Source organism: Bos indicus x Bos taurus, chromosome 2 (genome assembly GCF_003369695.1).
Source record: "Bos indicus x Bos taurus breed Angus x Brahman F1 hybrid chromosome 2, Bos_hybrid_MaternalHap_v2.0, whole genome shotgun sequence".
NCBI lineage: Eukaryota > Metazoa > Chordata > Mammalia > Artiodactyla > Bovidae > Bos > Bos indicus x Bos taurus.
In genome coordinates this window covers 111,991,065-112,012,384 of record NC_040077.1, presented here as the reverse complement: position 1 = coordinate 112,012,384, position 21,320 = coordinate 111,991,065, and the positions used below count along the sequence as shown (strand labels likewise).

At 46.1% G+C, this 21,320-nt stretch overlaps 1 protein-coding gene across 1 annotated transcript in view; it reads left to right on the top strand.

The window, feature by feature from the left end:
- Positions 1–21,320, top strand: part of SERPINE2 (serpin family E member 2) — a 70,286-nt gene that overhangs the window by 41,145 nt on the left and 7,821 nt on the right. The window contains exons 3-5 of the mRNA XM_027514776.1: positions 2,068–2,295; positions 9,389–9,586; positions 19,669–19,867. Coding sequence (XP_027370577.1) covers positions 2,068–2,295; positions 9,389–9,586; positions 19,669–19,867 — 625 coding nt within the window. The remainder of the gene's footprint in view (positions 1–2,067; positions 2,296–9,388; positions 9,587–19,668; positions 19,868–21,320) is intronic.

Sequence of the window (21,320 nt, the reverse complement as noted above, 5' to 3'; positions counted from 1 at the left end):
CGGAGCAGAGGAGAGAGATGGGGGTTTGGGAGCTTGAGTGCCTCCCTCTGCACCCCAGCTTGATTCTTCTCTAAGCAGCCTCCTCTGGGGCCACCAGCCCCAGAGGCCTACCCGCCCCCGCCCTCCCACGCTGGCCCTCACTCTTGTTTACACAGCATGAAACCTCCTCTTGAGTTTGCAGTTCGTTCACCTGTTGGAAGCACAGGAGGACTAAATGCTTGGAACGCACTGTGCTGCCCTCGTTGGAAGCCCACAGAACTCTTGGTGATTTATAACTTCAGAGCAAACCACCCATAGGGTTCTTGGCCTCTCCCAGGGCCGGCCAGGCCCTGCCAGCCAACACCATTTTAAAAGAGCAACTAGATTCTTGTTTGTTTTCCTGCCAAGCCACATCCATGTCAGGTAGTATTTCTAAAATGTTGACAATATCGGTCGCTGGGCAGCCTCCCCTGACCGAAGTTAGTTCACACGACAGACTCATCCAGGGGAGCCCGGGTGGGCTGTCAGGCCCTGGTTTGGGCTCAGCCTCTGGGAACTCAGAATGGCGGTACGTGGGTTGTGGAGGGAGGTGAGGCAATCCAGGGCAGGGGAGGAGGACTTACCCTGACCTTTTCTGAGGAGGGGGCCGGGGCCGGTGGAGGAGGCCGTGCAGCTGAAAGGAACGAGTGCCAGGATTGGGCCCTGGCAGCGGCTGGTCCCTTCATCATACAGGGGGCCTGCCCGCTCCTGCTGGGCCCGCCTCTCAGAACCCACGAGGGGTGGGGTCCCCAGAGGCCTCACAAAGGGCCGGACCGTGGGGCTCTCACCTGCCCTTTTCCAGAGTGACCGTCAAGGTGACCCTGCTGGTTGTTTTAGAACAGTGTCATTTTGAAAGGACCCCAAGTGAGTTAGACGGATCTGTAAGTTGAGCTCTCTTGTAGGCACGCATTTCATCCTCTGTGACTTCTTTCCCTCTTTTCCATGCCCTGAAACCAGATGGAGCGCATACAAGTCACTCGTGTAAAATAAAGCTTAGTGAAAAGTGAAAAGTGAAGTTGCTCAGTTGTGTCCTACTCTTTGTGACCCCCATGGACTGTAGCCTACTAGGCTGCTCCGTCCATGGGATTTTCCAGGCAAGAGTACTGGAGTGGGTTGCCATTTACTTCTCTAGGAGATCTTCCGGGCCCAGGGATTGAACCCGGGTCTCCTGGATTGTAGGCAGACGCTTTACTGTCTGAGCCACCAGGGAAGTCAAAAATAAAGCTTATGTTGCCATAGAATGAATCCCCTTTGTGAGCTTGGTATCAAGTAAAAATAACATTGTTCTTGGATGGTGGCGCGTGGCAGTTTTTCGTAGTCTTTCTGACGTTTCTTGATACCTTTTTTTTTTTTTCAAAATAGAGACAAAAAATTGAACTATTAAATCTTTGTCAGGAAAGGAAATAGCGCTTCAGAAGAAAGAGAGACAGATTAGGGAGAGTCCTTGGGCTGATTCCCCCATGGGTACATAACTGACGAGGGTTCCAGTCTCCCTGTTGGCCTGGTGCCAGGAACCTCTTCAGGAGAGCGAGGCCTACACGGGGAAGGTGTGGAGAAGCCCAGGGAGAGGCCTGTTTTCAGGCAAGACGTACAGTTGATCTCGTTTGTCTGTGTGCTCAGTCATGTTTGATACTTTGCGATCCATGGACTGACTGTAGCCCGCCAGACTCCTCTGTCCATGGGATTTCCCAGGCAAGAAAACTGGAGTGGCTTGCCATTTCCTTGTCCAGGAGATCTTCCCAACTCAGGGATCGAACTTGCATCTCCTGCATTGGCAGGCGGTTTCTTTACCACTGAGCCATCTGGGAAGCCCGCAGTTGATCTTGAGGGGTTGTGAATGGTTATGTATCATTTTCCACCCTCCCCTCTTTTCTTAACAGGAGGCCACTGAAAAATCAGATGATTTAGTCTCTTGCTCCTCATACTCATCTTTTTTATTATACTGTTCTTATTTTCCATACTACAGATGATATTTTTTTTTTTTTTTTTTAAAAAGAAAGCCTTGAATTCTTATGGAAATATCTCTGCATTTTCTCCTTTCTGTTTCAGGAGTCGGTAAGATGTTAAAGAAGATCAACAAGGCCATCGTCTCCAAGAAGAATAAAGACATTGTGATGGTGGCCAACGCCGTGTTTGTGAAGAACGACTCTAAGATGGAAGTGCCCTTCGTCATGAGGAACAAGGACGTGTTCCAGTGTGAAGTCCGGAACGCGAACTTCGAGGACCCGGCCTCCGCCTGTGCGTCCATCAACGCGTGGGTCAGGAACGAGACGCAGGGTGAGTGGCCACGGGTCCCAGGGCGAGTGGGGGTGGTTTTCTGCTTTGTGGACAGAGGCGTGAGTTAGGCTCTGAGACCCTACCTGGGGTCAGTGAGTCCAGCGGCCTGGAGAAAGCCCTGGACCCCACTGACTGCACCATCCTCTCCCTCTTAGCAGCCCCACGGCTCAGTCTTCTTCCTTCCCTTTTCCTGCTGTGGGCACAGCTCGTCCCCACCCCCACCACCGGGGACTTGTCTCCCTGTGGCTCAGGGACCAGGGCAGAATACAGCTCCGAGGATTCTTTTTCTTCCTCGATGCATCTCATCTCCAGGTCCCTGCCCCCAGGCTCTTGTCTGTTCTGCAGATTTTTTTTGCTCATTTCTTCCTGCTTCTATACTTGCATCCCCCTTGCCCAGAATTTGCTTCTCAGCCTGTAAGGTTCAGGACTGAGCCCTCCCCACACCTTCCTGCTTCTCTTTATTGAAGTATAGTTGATGTACAGTATTATATAAGGTACGGTGTACAGTGTAGCGATTCACGGGTTTTAGAGGGTGCACTCCATGTACGGTTATTACAGAATATTAGCTATATGCCCCGTGCTGTACAATACATTCTTGTAGCATATTTTCTACATAATCGTTTGGACCTCTCGGCCCCCTGCCCCTGTGTTGCCTCTCTCCTCCCCTTCCTCCCCTCTCACCTGTCATTGCAGGAAGTAGGTGTGTTGGTGGGTTGTGGTTGGCATGTGCTTACACGACTGTGCCCTTCATTAGATACAGCACGTCCACCGTGATGGTCATTTGTGCATGTGCGTCCCTTCCCCCGTGAAACTGAAGAAATGTCTGACATCAGTGTTTTTAGCCTGTTCACATGTGAATGCAGTTTCAGGTGGAAACATTCAGGAGGTGGGATAGGCACAGAACAACAGGGAAAAGTTAAGGCTAGAAACAGAGATTTGGAAACCATCTTTCACAAAGAGGGGAGTTAAGGTCATGAGAATGGAAGCAAAAGAGACTCAAGAAGGAGAATAAGCCCAAAGAGGAAGCTTGGAGAAACTCTGTCTCTTCCGGTCACATCTCTCAAAGCACGGTTCCAGCCTCAGAATGGCCCAGGGCATGTGTTTAGAATTCTGATCCCTGGACCCCCAGTCTGCTGAGGCAGAAGCTCTGAGGCAGGGGCCTAGCCTTCTGCACTAAAGCAAGTTCTCCCCTAGTCTCCCTCCAAACTTGTCAAGGCAAATATTTGCAAACCACATGAAGGGCTAGAAAAGATGCTCCAGAGGGTGGAGGAGAGCCAGGGTGGTGTTGGTAAACCTGTGCCATCCCTTCTAAACAGGACCCTGCACGGTGCAACCTAGGCTCCCTTCCTGAAACCACGAAATGATCAGGAGACCAGCGAGTGGGAGGGGATTAGTGTGACTTCTGAGCCTGTAGGACTGAGAACAGAGACAGGAAGCTGATGGCACTCAGATACAGAGTGGCTGTGTGATGTGACATGTCAGATCCCACCTAGTCTTCTCCTCTGCTGTGTCCTGGGAGCAGTAAGTCCCTTAGGATGCCGCCCGACAGTTTCAGGCCACTTTGAACACACACTGACTCAATGCATTGCTCATAGCATCTGGGGAAAGGAAAACAGTAAGGCTAAACAAGTACTCTTCAACCCTGCAGACCTAACACTAGCTGTCAAAAAAAGATTTTCATACTCTCTTGAAGTGAAATGCATAGCTCCTGTAACCTATGCTCACATACATAAATTTTAAAAAATTAATATAATGCCAAGCTGAAATACTAGGAAAAACAAAAGTAGTTTATGGATGTAGTTCAATAGGTAAACCCTTGGGTACAGCCACCCCTGAATATGCAACAGAATCTTAGAATAAGAATCGACATGGGAATTGACATTCACACTGACTGTGAATTGACAGCCACAAAAGCAGAGTCAGGCCCACTCTACTGGTGACATAAAAACCACAGGCTGTGTTGCCATCACTGATGCAGTTTTTTTCTAAAACACTGCAAAACTCTTTGTAAATTTCCGACCAAAATAAGTACAGGCCCTTCTTGGTTTGCGTGGTCATCACTTTCCTGGCAAATTCAGTGTCTGTCAACAGTACGCAAAATATATGGCAGAAACCAACACAATACTGTAAAGTGGTTATACTCCAATTAAAAATAAATTATTTTAAAAAAAGATACTTTGTGTTTACCAGCAAGAAGAGTGAGGTTCTGGGCTCAGATGACCTTGAGCAGGTTTCTCAGCAACATGACTCTGCAGCGGAGTGTTGGAAAGTTATGCCAGAAGCAGGACCGTTCACGGCGTGGGGCTGTTTTGAACATTACAAGACAGGTAGCATCTCTGGTCACTGTCCACTCAGCCAGAAACACTCCTACAGATTTTCAGACGGCCCCACTCAGAGGCACTTGGCTACATGCGAAGTCTCAGAGAGACACTGGAGGTGAATCAGTCCACATGTGGAAGACCACCACGTGGAGATGACAGATCCTGCCCTGCAGAGGGTGGGGGAGACTTTCCAGTGTGCCAGGGATATGGTGACGGCTTGCCTGGGACACCCTCTCTATGGCCTCGGACCCAGCCACGCGGGCCCCCTCCCAATCTCTCGGCCATCCTGTCTCCAATCACAGACACCCTCGTGCATCCTGCTTCCTGGAATGCTTTCTCTCCCCAGTAGCCCCTGGCCTGTTCATTTCACACTATCTCATGAATGGCATAGCCCTTACAAGCTTAAGTGCCTAGTTTGAATATCAGTTCTGCCACCTACTGGCCGTGTAACCTCAGGCCGGTTACTTAACCTCCCTGTGCCTCAGCATCCTCCTCTGTAAAATGGGGAGATGATATAATAGTGGTACCGGACTTCCCCGACGTCCAGTGATTGGGACTCAGTGCTTTCACTGCCGAGGTCACGGGTTCGATCCCTGGTGGGGGAACTAAAATCCTGCCAGCCTCATGGTGCAGCCAAAAAAAGAAAGACGGAAGGAAAAAAAAGACAGTGGTGCCTACTAGAATTCTTGTAATAACATTAAGGCTGTTATGGGAATATGAATAATACTCATAAGGCATTGAAAGCTGACACTTTAGAAATAATGTTCAGCAAATGTGAGTTATTTTTACAGCTGTGGGTTCATGTAATACTTCCTCAAGGAGCCCACCCATCCCTGATCTCACTGACCAGATCGCATCCCCCTCTTACTTGCCCTCACATCCTTAAGTATCCATACTTTTACTGCAGGATATTTATTACAATTGTATTTCCAAGTCACTTATGTCAGTCTCCACCTCCCTCTAATCTATAGCTTTTTGAGGGACAGGGTTTATTTTTGTTTTGTTTTCTTACCTAAAAGAATCCCTGGCACATGGTAGGCAGGCATCAAAGAATGAATGCGTGGATAGATGATGGATGCATGTTCATGACAATTATTGATGGCAGGTCCCTCCTTGCCTCTAAACCATGCATTTTTTTCTTCTTATTTCTTTGTGCTCCCTTATTATATCTCAGTTCTACCAGTAGCAGTGTTCTTGTTTAATTGCTAGGTTGCATCTGACCCTTTTGTGACCCGCCCCGGACTGTAGCCCACTAGGCTCCTCTGTCCCTGGGATTTGCTAGGCAAGAATACTGGAGTGGGTTGCCATTTCCTTCTCCAGGGGAATTTCCTGACCCAGGGATTGAACCTGTGTCTCCTGCATCGGCAGGCAGGTTCTTTACCACTGAGCCAGCCTAAACCTAGTGGCCGTAAGAGGCTTTATCTGTCTCAGGAAAAAGGGCAGAAGAGATTGCTTCAGACTCTTGGTATGCACCGACAGAAGAGTGAACGTAGCGTCTTAGGTGTGATTTTTCAATAATTGATGACAGGGTGCTTGCTCTTGTACAGCTCACGGTTTAGTTGAGGGAGACAGATGTTACATTTGGCTAGAATAAAATGCTGCAGTGTAACAATAGTGCTGAGCATTGGGTTTTATGGAAACTCCTGGGAGATGGGAGGAGGGTCAGACAAGAGTTGTAAGAGGGGACCATTGAGCTGTATCTCAAAGGTATGTAGGAGTTGGACTGGATGGATAATGGTCCCAGCGAAGGCAAGACACAGCTATTGGGAAACCGACTTGCTGGAGCACAGAATTCTCACTTCCTTCCCACAGGATCCAGTGTTCACAGAGGCCGCTTGCTTAGGAAAATGGCTATTTATAGCGCTTGTGTTCTTGCAGATCCTGCTATAAGGGGGCGTTGGCGCCCCCTGGTGTAAGTAAAGAACAGTGATGACACTGACTGACTTAAGAGAACCCTGCTGGTTAGGGTATCCATCCTGGTGTGCTTCTTAACCATGACTCACATAAACATCTGTTTATTGTCCATCTGAGTCTTCTTGCGCTTCATCTAAAAGGACTTAAAGCTCTCTCTGCTGAATTAGATAGTCTTGCTTCTTCAGAAGCTGTTGGTTTTATTCCCACCATTTAAGGTATTGTAACAGGCATTTATATTAGGTACTTTTTGGATTAAAAGCTACAGTGAACTCATTTTTAATAGTTTTGGTATTAGTGATCTCTCTTAAACCTGTACACACTCGGAGAGACAGATACACACACATACACAGGTGCACACACACACCAACACACAGTTGAATCTTTAAACGCCAAGCAAAAGGAACCTAAATGAAAATCCAAAGCTTCAGGCAGAGATGGCACTTGAGGGGGATCTTCATGCATTCACAAGAGCATACTGAAACCACAACAGCTATGTTTGCTCCTTCACTCCTGCACAAACAAGCTGGACCACCCCGATGTCTTGTGAAGAGCTCTTCCTTAACAAATAGTTTTTTCGTACAGACAGACCCTGGTTCTTTTTAATCTCTGTAATATGAGCCTAGACGGATCCCTGACCCATCAATATAGACACCGATTTTAGTCCTACCTCTTCTTTAAGTAGCTTTGTAATAACCAGGGATTCCAAACTAATGCTCCACATTCCTAAAATCTTAAGAGAAATTAAGCATTTAGCTTTGATAACATTGCATAGGCTGAAATGTTCCTTTATTTTTAACTGGGATTAAATCAACCCAAGAGTTAAAACAAATCAACATGACACCAGTTTATCTTGTACCAACCAAAGCCCTCAATGGCAGTCATACATGTCAGTTATTATCAAACACAGAAATGAATTAATGAGTATAGCTTATGAGGATAAGTAAAATGTTCTTACGGAGAAGGCAATGGCACCCCACTCCAGTACTCTTGCCTGGAGAATCCCATGGACAGAGGAGCCTGGTAGGCTACAGTCCATGGGGTCGCTAAGAGTCGGACACAACTGAGCAACTTCACTTTCACTTTACACTTTCATGCACTGGAGAAGGAAATGGCAACCCACTCCAGTGTTCTTGCCTGGAGAATCCCAGGGACGGGGGATCCTGGTGGGCTGCTGTCTATGGGGTCGCACAGAGTCGGACACGACTGAAGTGACGCAGCAGCAGCAAAATGTTCTTAAAACGGGCTTATAGGGAATTAGTTATCACATCAGATCACATAAGTCGCTCAGTCATGTCCGACCCTTTGCGACCCCATGAATCGCAGCATGCCAGGCCTCCCTGTCCATCACCAACTCCCGGAGTTCACTGAGACTCAACATCCATTGAGTCAGTGATGCCATCCATCCATCTCATCCTCTGTCGTCCCCTCCTCCTCCTGCCCCCAATCCCTCCCAGCATCAGAGTCTTTTCCAATGAGTCAACTCTTCGAATGAGGTGGCCAAAGTACTGGAGTTTCAGCTTCAGCATCATTCCTTCCAAAGAAATCCCAGGGCTGATCTCCTTCAGAATGGACTGGTTGGATCTCCTTTCAGTCCAAGGGACTCTCAAGAGTCTTCTCCAACACCACAGTTCAAAAGCATCAATTCTTTGGTGCTCAGCCTTCTTCACAGTCCAACTCTCACATCCACACATGACCACAGGAAAAACCATAGCCTTGACTAGACGGACCTTTGTTGGCAAAGTAATGTCTCTGCTTTTGAATATGCTATCTAGGTTGGTCATAACTTTCCTTCCAAGGAGTAAGCGTCTTTTAATTTCATGGCTGCAGTCACCATCTGTAGTGATTTTGGAGCCTAGAAAAATAAAGTCTGACACTGTTTCCACTGTTTCCCCATCTATTTCCCATGAAGTGGTGGGACCAGATGCCATGATCTTTGTTTTCTGAATGTTGAGCTTTAAGCCAACTTTTTCACTCTCCACTTTCACTTTTATCAAGAGGCTTTTTAGTTCCTCTTCACTTTCTGCCATAAGGGTGGTGTCATCTGCATATCTGAGGTTATTGATATTTCTCCTGGCAATCTTGATTCCAGTTTGTGTTTCTTCCAGTCCAGCGTTTCTCATGATGTGCTTTGCATATAAGTTAAATAAACAGGGTGACAATGTACAGCCTTGACGTACTCCTTTTCCTATTTGGAACCAGTCTGTTGTTCCATGTCCAGTTCTAACTGTTGCTTCTTGACCTGCATACAAATTTCTCAAGAGGCAGATCAGGTGGTCTGGTATTCCCATCTCTTTCAGAATTTTCCACAGTTTATTGTGATCCACACAGTCAAAGGCTTTGGCATAGTCAATAAAGCAGAAATAGATGTTTTTCTAGAACTCTCTTGCTTTTTCTATGATTCAGCGGATGTTGGCAATTTGATCTCTGGTTCAGTGTTCTTGTCTTGTGCTTTTATCAGATATATTCCTTTGATTATTTTTTATGCTATTATAAGTGGATTTGTTCTCATTTTATTTTTTAATTGGTCATTCTGAGTGTACAGAAACAGAGATTTTTAGTATGTTGCTCTTATATCCTACAACTTTAAAAGAATTTCTTGAAGAAAAGTTTGGTGACTCTAAATAGAGGGTCTCTGAAGTCTTTTCTAGTTCACTGATTTTTAATTTTTTTTTCAGCTTTTAATTTTTAGTGAGGAAAACAATTAGAAGGACAAGAGGATATTGTGGAAGGTCTTTTAAAAATCTTTGAATCTTAAAACTTGTTAGATTTTTTCATTCCCCCTGACCCCTCAGCTGCCTTTGCCCGCTAATGGATGGCCGGTCCCAAGTGTCCTCCATGTCTGTTCTCTGCCTGCACAGGTATGATCGACAGTCTGCTGTCCCCAGATCTTCTCAACGGCGTCCTCACCAGACTAGTCCTGGTCAACGCAGTGTATTTTAAGGGTTTGTGGAGATCACGGTTTCTGCCTGAGAACACCAAGAAGCGCACATTTGTGGCAGCTGACGGGAAATCCTACCAAGTGCCCATGCTGGCCCAGCTCTCTGTGTTCCGCTGCGGTAAGTTCACCCTGGGTGAGGCTGTGTTGTAGAATGTGCCAGCCATGGAAAGGCCCTTGAGTGCTGTCACTAAGTTCAGGGGCAGTCTGCCTTCTCAGTTTTTAAAAAGCACAGGGGAGGGGAGGGCAGGATTTTTTAAAAGCTCATGGTAAGTCTTGGCATTATTTACAAAGGTTATGTATTACTGTGGGCTTTCCTGATGGCTCAGTGGTAAAGAATCTGCCTGCCACTGCAGGAGACGTGGGTTTGATTCCTGGGTTGGGAAGATACCCTGGAGAAGGAAATGGCAACCCCCTCCAGTATTCTTGCCTGGAAATCCCATAGACAGAGGAGCCTGGTGGGCTACAGTCCGTGGGGTCATGAAAGTGTGGGACACCACTTAGCGACTAAACAGCAACATGTATTAGTATGTAACACATGCATCCCTTTTAGGTTGAAATTTAAGGATAAAAGGGCAATTTAGGACCCAAGAAGTATAAATGGACAGTAAACGTATGAATGTGTTGTCAACTCATCATTAGCAATCTTACATTACCAAATTAAAAATGAAAGTAAAAATTAGATTTCTTTTCCACTGATCAGATTAGCAAAAATTGCAAAAGTTGACAAGGCCAGCCCAGTCATGACTCTGGTGTGCGGGCACATGGGCGCCCTTGAGTGCTGTGGGGCTGGGGGGACTGTGGTCTGACTGACTTCCTAGAAGCTGTGCGCCAACAGTTTCACACCAAGGAATTTATAATCTGAAGATAATCACACACTGGCAAACAACTAGAAGCTATACACGTACATGTAGTGGAACACACATGACAATTAGATTTATGTAAGTAGAAAGTTATATAATATGTGGTTGATTTCAGAAAACAAGTTACAGAACAGCAGATGCTGTTTCATCTCGTTTATGTAAAATACTTTCTATATATTCACACAGTCATGTCTTGGAGGATGTTCAATAAGATGTTAAGTGGTAGTATTTCAAATGATTATTTTTGCTTTGAGTTTGAAAATTTTTTAAATGAGCATATGTCAGTTTTATAGCCGGGGGGGTGGGGGTGGGGAATGACCTATTTCTGCCTCATTACCACAGAGAACTAAGGCTGGTGATTATTTGATAAACCTGCTTTCATTGAAATACTTGTGGTCCAGTTAAACTACCTTTTCATTTGTAAGTTAACCTTCATGTCTCCAATCTGTATGTGGATGTGTGGGTCCCAAGCACTGCGTTTGCATATACAGTGTGTATTAGATCAGGCACTTCTCTTCATGTCTCTAGCTGCCTAATTCTTTAGAGTAAGGAATGACTCACGGGAGGGACGCAATAAGCAGTCACTTTTCTTCCTCTTGTCATCTATTAAGCTTCCAGGTGGTATTTTGTCGCCCACTCAGTACATTTTTTTAAAGATAATATGTATTTAAAAGTCCTACAGAAAGGTGTCATGCAAAGAAACTGAGGAGAATAAAAATCTCTTGGGAATTCCCTGGCAGTCCAGAGTCCTAACCACTCTCTCCACACTCTCATGGGTTCAGTCCTTGGTCAGAGAACTAAAATCCCACAAGCCACGCAGCATGGCCAAAAAAAAAAAAGCAAATAAATAAAATTTTAAAAATAGAAGGCAAAAAAAAAAAAAAAATAGAAGGCTCATTTTGTCTATAAATCACTTGCAGGTTACGTTTCCTAGGAAGACATCTTTTGGAAAACTAGAATTGCCTCTAGCTCCTATCCGAAGAAAAGCTATTTTGTTTTAGATCAGTATTTATACATTCTAATAAACCAAATTGGAGAGGGCCTCACTGTATATTTCTATTGCTGAAAAATAACGAATAAGTCAGGAAAGATTCAAATGCAAGGCTTCTGTAGACATTCCCATGAAGAGCAAAATGTAATGTTTGTATTCGTAGGAATTTCTTGAACATATAGGATGTTTCCTGGGAGGGAGTTACATCTCCAGGTGGCTTCTCAATTAAGAACTAATTTATCTAAGAATATGTGTGTGCTTTACAGAAAGCGAGACAAATACATTCTTACGGTCCACGGTGTGGGGAATCTCTTCCCCGCCTTCTCTGATTCATGTTCTCGTTCCTTCATTCCCTTCTGAGCCCCCAGGAGGCCGCATCAGTGGGTTTCCTTGCCCCTGGGCTTCCTGTTGGTTGGCTGATGGGGTGAACCAGCAGGTGGTGGAGTAAAGGGGGAGGGCAGGGTCAGGCATTGGCACTCCAGGGCTCTCCCTGCATCACCGGGCCGCCTCATCCCTCCAGGCAAGGTCTCCCGCTGTCAGGACCTGCCCAAGGGCCCTTTGTCTCTGGGCCAACACCCCCTCCCCTCAGCCCTCCCCGCCTAGGGCTGGTAATGGTGCTCAGGTTTGTGGTCCAGGGTACCATTCTATGACTCCTCTGTGTTCTCCCCTTGCTTCCTAAATGGTCCCTCCATGAATTTAATTGCCCTGTTTGGTGTCCTGCCTGTTAGCCGTTGGACCCTGACTCACCTGTGCTGAATTCAGAGCAGACCATGAAAGTCCTGACGGTCCTGTTCCCTCCCAAGTCAACACTGCAAGTGGCCCGGGGCCGTCCTTCCTGCCCCACTTTCTTTACCTGGGATTGGAACCCAGGGCCTTCCATGGCATTGTCTGTTCCCAGGTTTCCCCATTGGGCCGGCAAGGCAGCTTTTCATGGAAAGAGGGGGCCAGTTTGTCTTGTGAAGAAAGCCCAATAGTCCATGGTGGCCGCAGGCAGGCATTTGTTTTCATGACAGCAGACTGCCCAGCGGGTCACCCATTTCCTGCCTGTCTCATCACTGTCTGACCACATGACCAGCCAGGGCTGGGAGGCAGGCGGTCCTGGCAGTTGGTCACTCACATGGCCTCTGGTGCCTGCTGCCCAGCTTCTCGTAGGCCTCAGCCAAGCTGAGCCATCCTTGGTCACTTTGCTGCAACATTGCTGTTCCATTTACCCATTTATCAGCCTTCCTGACTTTTCACCCGAGATGTCAAGGTCTCTGAGAGGATTCACTTAATAAAACAGTAAGGGAGAGGATGGAAATAAGAGGGGAAAACCCTTCTGACTTAAGTTCCATAAACTGTAAGTACTTTGAGGGCAGAAATTTTTCCATTAAGAAAAAGCTTTAAAATTAGTGGAAGTATATTTCACATTCATTACAAAATCTTCAAACGTAACAGTATGTAAGGTAGAAAAAAAATAATCCCCTTTCTAGTATAAAAACTCCTATTAAGTGTTTGGTGTATCATTTGAGACCTTTTCTGTGGGTATATAAAACGTCTGTGCAACTTTTTGCATACATGGGATTACACTATAATTTCTATTCAGTAACCTTTTTTATTAGACAATCTCCCTTGGAAAACTTTATGTCATTTCTTTGGATCTGCTTGATCCTTTTATCAGCTACATAGCATTCCGCATATCATAGTATCCTCTGGATAGCCATTTACTTTTTTCTGTGACAGCACTAGAATGAGCATTCTTGTACATGAATCTTTAGATGTTTGTGTTGGAACTGCTAGAGATAATTTCCTTGGGAATTCCCTGGTGGTTCAGTGGTTAGGATGCTGCGCTTCCACTGCCGGGGCCCCGGGTTTGATTCCTGGTCAAGGAAATAAGATCCCACAAACCATGCAGCATGGCCAAATGAATAAATTAATAATTCAATAAAGGCAATTTCCTTGGATATGAATTGCTGAGTCAAAGTTGTTAACAAGTTTTTTATTTTTATTGCTATGAATTTAGACTTAAGAGACTCACTTATTTTGAAAAAGACCACAGAAGAATCCAGACATACATGCATATGAATATGTGCACGTGTGTTCTGTGAATACCCAGTATGTTTCCAGCTTCCACTCTCCTCGGAGCTTATGGCTTGTACCTGTGTGTCCAGATGACATGTCCGCTTGGTTGTCTACCAAGTTCTCATCCCGCAGGTAGACACGCTATTGCCCTCACCATCTGCTTCTCCCCGCAGTGTTCCTTTGCCCAACAAATGGCACCAGTACTCAACCCAGTTGCTCAAACCACATCTCCTTCTCCATCAACTCTCCGCAGACTCCCTTTCCATTGCAGCCCGATTGTAGACTACCATGTACAGTGGATCGTGTGCTTCTTTTTCTCAAATATGTATTTCGATTTCTACTTAAGAATAGCCTGAACAGTTCCTTAAGAACTCCGAAATCCACAAAGCTGCTTGTAGTAGAAGTAATTAGAGGGACTTTCATCTACAAGGATTTCTTGATACTGAATATTTAAAATATTCTCTCTCCTTTTTTACAGGCTGAGAAGGGCTCTTAACACTTAAGAACCGTGGTTATCTCCTCCATTATAGGACTTAAAGTAGGAATCAGAGTACTTTACAGGGCTTTCCAGAAAAACCAGACCATCCGCAAAGCACCACCTACAGAAAGTTCTATATCTTCTCTGTATTTTCAAGGTTTGATTCTTTGCCTGTTCATTAAAAGATTTTCTGGATCGCCATTCATCTAAGAGGGCTTCTCTAGTGGCTCAGCAGTAAAGAATCCGCCTGCAATGTAGGGAATACAGGAGATGCGGGTTTGATCCCTGGATTGGAAAGATGCCCTAGAGAAGGAACTGGCAACCTGCTCCAGTATTCTTGCCTGGAGAATCCCATGGACAGAGGAGCCTGGTGGGCTACAGTCCATGGGGGTCACAAAGAGTCAGACACACCAAGCAACTAACATTTTCACTTTCATTCATCTAAAAGAAAAAACTGATTTTTCCCTCTTTCACCTTTTCCCTTCTCTTTAGAATGAATGGGGCTGCTCCATTCACATCTCTATATACTCCAGGAATTTTCCTCACTGGAGAACACTCAGTCTGCTTCCCAGATGTTAAAGGATGGAGGGTCTGGGGCAGAAAGAGGTCTGGGATGGCAACAGGCTCCCTGCTTTGACACAAAATCCCTAGATGCCGCTTCCTCGCCTGGTTCATTCCACCCAGGAGCTGTGCCCCACTGAAGCAGGTGTGGTTTCTCCTGATGGATCAGTTCTGGCACTCAGGAAGTAAAGTATCTTACAAAGCTGCTCATACCCATAGATGAAGGCTTTTTGCTGTGTGCAGCCCCTGGGCTGAGCTCCAGGCACGAGTTATCTCATTTAATTTTCACAACAGCTGTGTAAGGTGGGTACTATCATCCCATTTTACAGATAGAGAAACTGAGACTTGGAGTTCAGGAACTTGCCCAAGTCCCAGAGCTAGTGTGTTGGAGCCAGGGTTTGAATCCAGGTCCTCTGACTCCAGATAATTGTGTCTTTAACCTTTGCCCTCTGTAAAACCATGCTATGAAAGCGGTACTTCCATGATTGGGTGGACAGAGAGGAAAAGTGTTTTTTCACCCCGGTGGCTCAGACGATAAAGAATCTGCCTGCCGCGCAGGAGACCTGGGTTTGATACCTGGATCAGGAAGATCCCTTGGATGGCTACCCACTCCAGGATTATTTCCTAGAGAATTCTGTGGACAAAGGAGCCTGGTGGGCTACAGTCCCTGGGGTCACAGAGTCGGACACGACTGAGCAACTAACACTTTCACTTTCAGTTTCCACAAGCAAAGATAAGCGTGGAAGGGGGCTGTCTATGGAGTCTTCCTAGCTGACATTTGTCATCTGCTCCTGTGATGAGAAGTGGGGCCAGGGAGAAATGGAACATCAGGCAGCTTTGAGCGACTAGATGCAAATTGATTAGCTGTTATTCACCTTACTGATCAGTTAACGATGTATCCCCTCGAGGCTGGATTCCCTGGTAGAAGTAGCAGCTCTCGCCCCACCTAAAACACATTCCAGCTCATAACTTCATTTTTCATGACCCTGATTCTCACCAGAACAGAAAACACTTCTAGAAGTGGTTAATGAACACCTCCGGGTCCTTATTTCATGCAACGGAGCAGTCCTTTATTAGCAACTTCCCAGATTTCACAGTTTCCAAAAATGAGCTCTACCAGCATAGGAACCTAATGTTTTCTTTGAGAATTAAAAGGTTTATTAGGAAGTGGTTTGTTGTTGTTTTTTTTCTCTTTCCCATCATTTTCAGTTTCTGCTGAGACCATTTTATGATGCAGGGGAAAGACACAGAATCTCATCTTGGATTCTCCGGCAGCCCTGAGACAGAACCTGGGTGAGAGTGAGGTCCACGTGTGTCCTGAGCTGAGACCAGCACCCCAGGTGCCTGGGCAGTTCCACAGGCAGAAGCATATGGTGGGAACAGGAGACACCAAGTGACTCACGAATTGCTCGAATAGTTCTTCCTCAAGGAGAGCCTGTCATGTCCTCCTGTAGTGTCATGTATTCTAAGAGCTTCACCATTTTGTCATATTACTGGTGGCTCATACGGTAAGGAATCTGCCTGCAATGCGGGAGACCCAGGTTCGATCCCTGCATTGGGAAGATCTCCTGGAGAAGGGAATGACTACCCACTCATTCTTTCCTGGAGAATTCCATGGACAGAGGATCCTGGCAAACTACAGTCTATAGAGTCACAAAGAGTCAGATAGGACCGAACCACTCACACACACACAGCTAAAGGTGTTTCTTACATACCCTGATAGCTCAGTTGGTAAAGAATCTGCCTGCAATGGCAGGAGACCCTGGTTTGATTTCTGGGTCAGGAAGATCCACTGGAGAAGGGATAGGCTACCCACTCCAGTATTCTTGGGCTTCCCTTGTGGCTCATCTGGTAAAGCATTCCCCTGCAATGCGGGAGACCTGGGTCCAGTCCCTGGGTTGGGAAGATCGCCTGGAGAAGGGAAAAGCTACCCACTCCAGTGTTCTGGCCTGGAGAATTCCGTGGACTATATAGTTCATGGGGTCGCAAAGAGTCGGACACGACTGAGCGACTTTCATTTCACTTCACTATGTATCAAAGTTCGCAGTCTCTCTCACAAAGAGTCAGACAGGACTGAGCGACTTTCACTTCACTTCACTATGTATCAAAGTTCGAAGTCTCTTCCTTCATCAGGACCTCCCTCCCAACCCCTATCTGGAGAAAGGGCTTACTGAAGTTCCTTGTCTCAGATGCAGCGATTAGCAAAGGTCATCCCCAAAAAACAGTCAAGTGAAGATCACGAGAGAAACTCACTTTCTCTTTTCTCTTATCCTTAAATGTTTTGTCCTTCTTGGTCATTCAGAGGAGGAGGAAGAGGGGCCCAGCATTCACTGGGCACCCACCATGGCCGGGCCCTGCTGGGAACCTTGTTTAATCACTAAGTTGTGTCCAACTCTGCGACCCCATGGACTGTATAGCCCGCCAGGCTCTTCTGTCCATGGGATTTTTCCCAGGCAAGAATACTGGAGTGAGTTGCCATTTCCTCCTCCAGGGGATCTTCCCAAGCCAGAGATCAAACCCATGCCTCCTGCATCGGCAGGTGAGTTCTTTACCACTAAGCCACCAGGGAAACCCCGCTGAGTACCTTGTATATGGCTTCATTCATCCTCACAATGATCTTGTGGGCTACACACTTTTTAACTTTTTATTTTATATTAGAGTATAGCTGATTAACAACGTTGGGATAGTTTCAGGTGGGCAGCAAAGGGACTCGACCATACATATACATGTATCCGCTCTCCGTCAAGTCCCCGCTCCAGACTGCCACTTAACATCGAGCAGAGTTCCCTGTGCTATTACAGTAGGACCTGGTTGGTTACATTTTTTCATACTTTTTATTTTCCTGATCTCTCTGTTCTCCAAACCAGGAGGCGCACAGAGGTTAAGGAGCCTCACCAGGATCACCGAGGTCTTCTTCTAAAGTTGGAAGTGTTCAAGAAAACATTTCAGAATTCCACATAATCTAGAAATGCTGGGTTTCCATTCACGTAGTTAATTCTTACAGCTGTCCCATTGCATGGCTAAGGTAAAGGTTTATTGGGATGCTCAGGCATACTCTGTGGAAGGCTCTTTTCCTGGGATGCTCGTGGCCCCTCTGGGCCCCACACCCCCGCCCTGGGCTTCTCCCCAACACCCGCCATGACTGCACTCGTGCTCTCTCTGATGGGCGATCCTCAGTTGTCCTGCTTAGTTTTGTTTTGAATGTTTCACATGGGATTGTTGTTGTTATGTAGTCACTAAGTCATGTCCAGCTCTTTGTGACCCCATGGACTATAGCCCACCAGGCTCTTCTGTCCATGGGATTCTCCAGGCAAGGATACTGGAGTGGGCAGCCATTTCATTCTCCAGAGTCTTCCAGACCCAGGAATTGAACCCAGGAATTGTCTCCTGCATTGGCAGGCAGAATCTTTACCACCAAGCTGCTAGGGAAGCCCCTTCACATGGGATAAAAGGATTCTAAGATCAAATAAATTTAGGAAACCTGGGAATAACTAGAGTTAAACAGTTTTCTTCGGGACCTCTCAGAGCCTTTCTTGAACTGTTGTGTATTATGAATGTGCAAGAAGGATCAAGTGTCCGGAGCTTCCTGGGATGTGGAATTCGTTTTGTCTACCAGGTGTCTTGCAGGCTGTGTGTTCTCTAGATGACTTTGTGAGAAGTGCTGGTTTAAATCACTCTTGGGTCTTTATTAGTAAGCACGGGTACCGTAAACTATCAGAAAGCCCTCATGGTAATTACCGGAATGGATGAAGAATGAGTAGGGAGTCTGGGAGTGAAGGAGGAGTACCTTTGGGTTTAGACGTACTGAGTCATTATGGAGCTCTGCTCCACTTCTCAGCCACGTGTCCCTTCTTGACAAGTTAGTGTCTCTAATTGTAGCCTCCCCGGCTATAAAATTCTTCCCTGGTGGCTCAGACAGTAAAGAATCCACCTGCGATGCAGGAGACCCACGTTTGATCCCTTAGTCAGGAAGATCCCCTGGAGAAGGGAATGGCAGCCCACTCCAGTATTCTTACCGGGAGAATCCCATGGGCAGAGGAACCTGGCTGGCTACAGTCCATGGGGTTGCAAAGTCGGACATGACTGGGTGACTTAACACTTTCACTTTCACAGCTGTAAAATAAGACTGCTTAAATCTACTTTGTGGGGTGCTGTAGATTCTAAATGTGTTGGCATAATTGGTGTGGGCCTGGCACAGAGTGGACCCTAAACAGGGGAAGCTGTTTACTACACCCCCTGCCATAACTCCTTCACACACACAGAGGCTCCACCAAAAGAATCATGCTTAGACAGCTCACATTCACCCCTTCATCCATCTGATACAGGTCAACTTCTTACAAAGCACTGTATTCTATCTACATGCCTTGTGATCTGGTTTAATTCTGCTTAGATTTAGTGTGGCCAAAGGCATTCTAGACATGTCTAGACTAAAGAATTCTTTACCAGGGAAGGAAAAAATAATTGCCCTTGTCTTTTATTTTCTAAGAAAGCTGTTTTTGGAAGCTTTCATAAAAACAGAAAATGAAGGGGGAAAGCAGTGAGTGCTGTGTAGACTAACGTGGCTGGGCATTTATTTGTCTTCTAGAGATCTTATAATACAAAAAATGAAATAAAAGGCGAAGCAGTTAGGACCCAACCACCTGACACACTCACCTGAATGTTATCACGATTTTGAAAATGAGCTGTTTCTCATCTTTTAAAAATACGCATATGGTGCCTGAATATCAGTTGTCTTCTTACTATTAAAAGGACAATGGATGCCCATCCTTTGAAAATGAAGTGTTTGTTGATGCCTCCTATGTGGTATGTGGTGGGGGCTTCCCTGGTGGCTCAGACAGTAAAGAACCCGCCTGCCAGTGCAGGAGATGTAAGAGACGCAGATTTGATCCCTGGGTGGGTGAGGAAGATCCCCTGAAGACGGAAATGGCAACCCAGTCCAGTATTCTTGCCTAGGATAATCCCATGGACAGAGGAACCTGGTGGGCTCCAGTCCATGGCATCACAAAGAGTTGGATGCGACTGGGCGACTCACACACACACTATATGGTAGGTCCCGAAGATTTGAAAGATTCAAAAGGTGAATAAACATGTTTGGGAAATGGGCATATAAAAAATGGAGAACGATAAAAGTATGTGCCCCAAAGTCAACACAATGAAATAAATAAAAAACTACCCTGGCTATCAGCAACCGCTCATGCCCCTTCTGGAAGTCACCAAGGGTGCCCTGAACCTGCCTCTGATTTCTTTAGGGTCTACAAGCACCCCCAGTGGCCTATGGTACAACTTTATCGAGCTGCCCTACCACGGCGAAAGCATCAGCATGCTGATCGCGCTGCCAACAGAGAGCTCCGTCCCACTCTCGGCCATTGTCCCTCACATCAGCACCAAGACCATAGACAGCTGGGTGAGCACCATGGTGCCCAAGCGGGTGCAGGTCATCCTGCCCAAGTAAGTAGCCCCTGTCCCTAAAAGAGAAAACAGCGGGAGCCCTCGAGCCCTGGGAGTGACTGTGTCACATACCGGACAACCGAAGGGTGACGCATCATGAAACCCCACTTTATTTTGCAGAAATTGCATGGTGGGAATACAAAGCTATGCTTTTGTAGAAGTTGGTTTTCAATCCCTGTGCCTCTTCTGTGGCAGGATAATGATGATGGGGAAGCAGAGAAAACAGCCTGGTCACTAAGCCCTCTACCAGACCACAGGCTGCTGTGCCACTACAAGGGTTTATAGTATATCTCACTGTTCATAGGGGGCTTCTCTGGTGGCTCAGTGGTCAGGAATTCACCTGCCAGTGCAGGAGATGAGGGTTTGATCTCTGGGTCGGGAAAATCCCCTGGCATAGGAAATGGCAACCCACTCCAGTATTCTTGCCTGAGAAATCCCATGGACAAGAGGAACCTGGTGGGCTACATCTATGGGGTCGCCCGTTGGATACAATCGAACACACACACATGTATACCTTCCAGTTCTGATAGCTTTTAATTCTCTAATCACTGAGATAAGCAATCAGAGGCATATATTCATAATAAGTATTATAGTAATCCTCCCAAGAGTTTTTTGTTGTAAAATAAGCCTTCACATAAGGCAGTGCTTGCCATAAATGAATAGGCTGGTGATGTACATAAATTATAATTGTAAGTAAATTACCATTACAGCCCATCTGTGATGGGTCTGCTCACTTACCCTTGCTGCTCTCCCACAGGATGTGATAAAATCTGGTAAACACATCTTCTGTTGACAGATTTAATAACTGACATTTACACATGTATAGCTATAATGCCAGATAGTCCAAGCATCCCACAAATCCATATCATATGCAAAGGAATATCGTTCCTAATGTTTACCCCTGTTTTAATGATAAAATGCTTCCAGAATGCAAACACTTAACTAGCAGGAATGTATCTCCTCCCTTTGACCATCCACAACCCCAATAACCATAGTGGTTCTGTGGTTGGATACGGGGGAAGACTGTAGAATACTGAACACTTGTCAAGACCCTGTTACCGAGTCTACTGCTCATCAAGAACAGACCAATAAAGAGATGAGTTGCTGGGGCTTCCCTGGTGGTCCAATAGCTAAGACTTCCTCCCAATGCAAGGGGCCTGAGTTCAATCCCTGGTCAGGGAACTAGGTCCCACATTCCACAGTTAAAGATCCCACATGCCGCAACAAAGATCAAAGATCCCAAGTGCTGCGGCTAAGACCTGGAACAGCCAAATAAATATTCTAAAAGAAAGGGAAGAGAGAGAGAGATGAGTTGCTGGAGCAAGGAATAGCGACTTTATTCAGAGAGCCAGCAGACTATGAAGATGGTGGACCAGTGTCCCAAAGAACCATCTTGCCTGAGTTAGAATTCAGGCTTCTTTTATACTAAAAAGGGAGGGAGTAAAGTTGAACA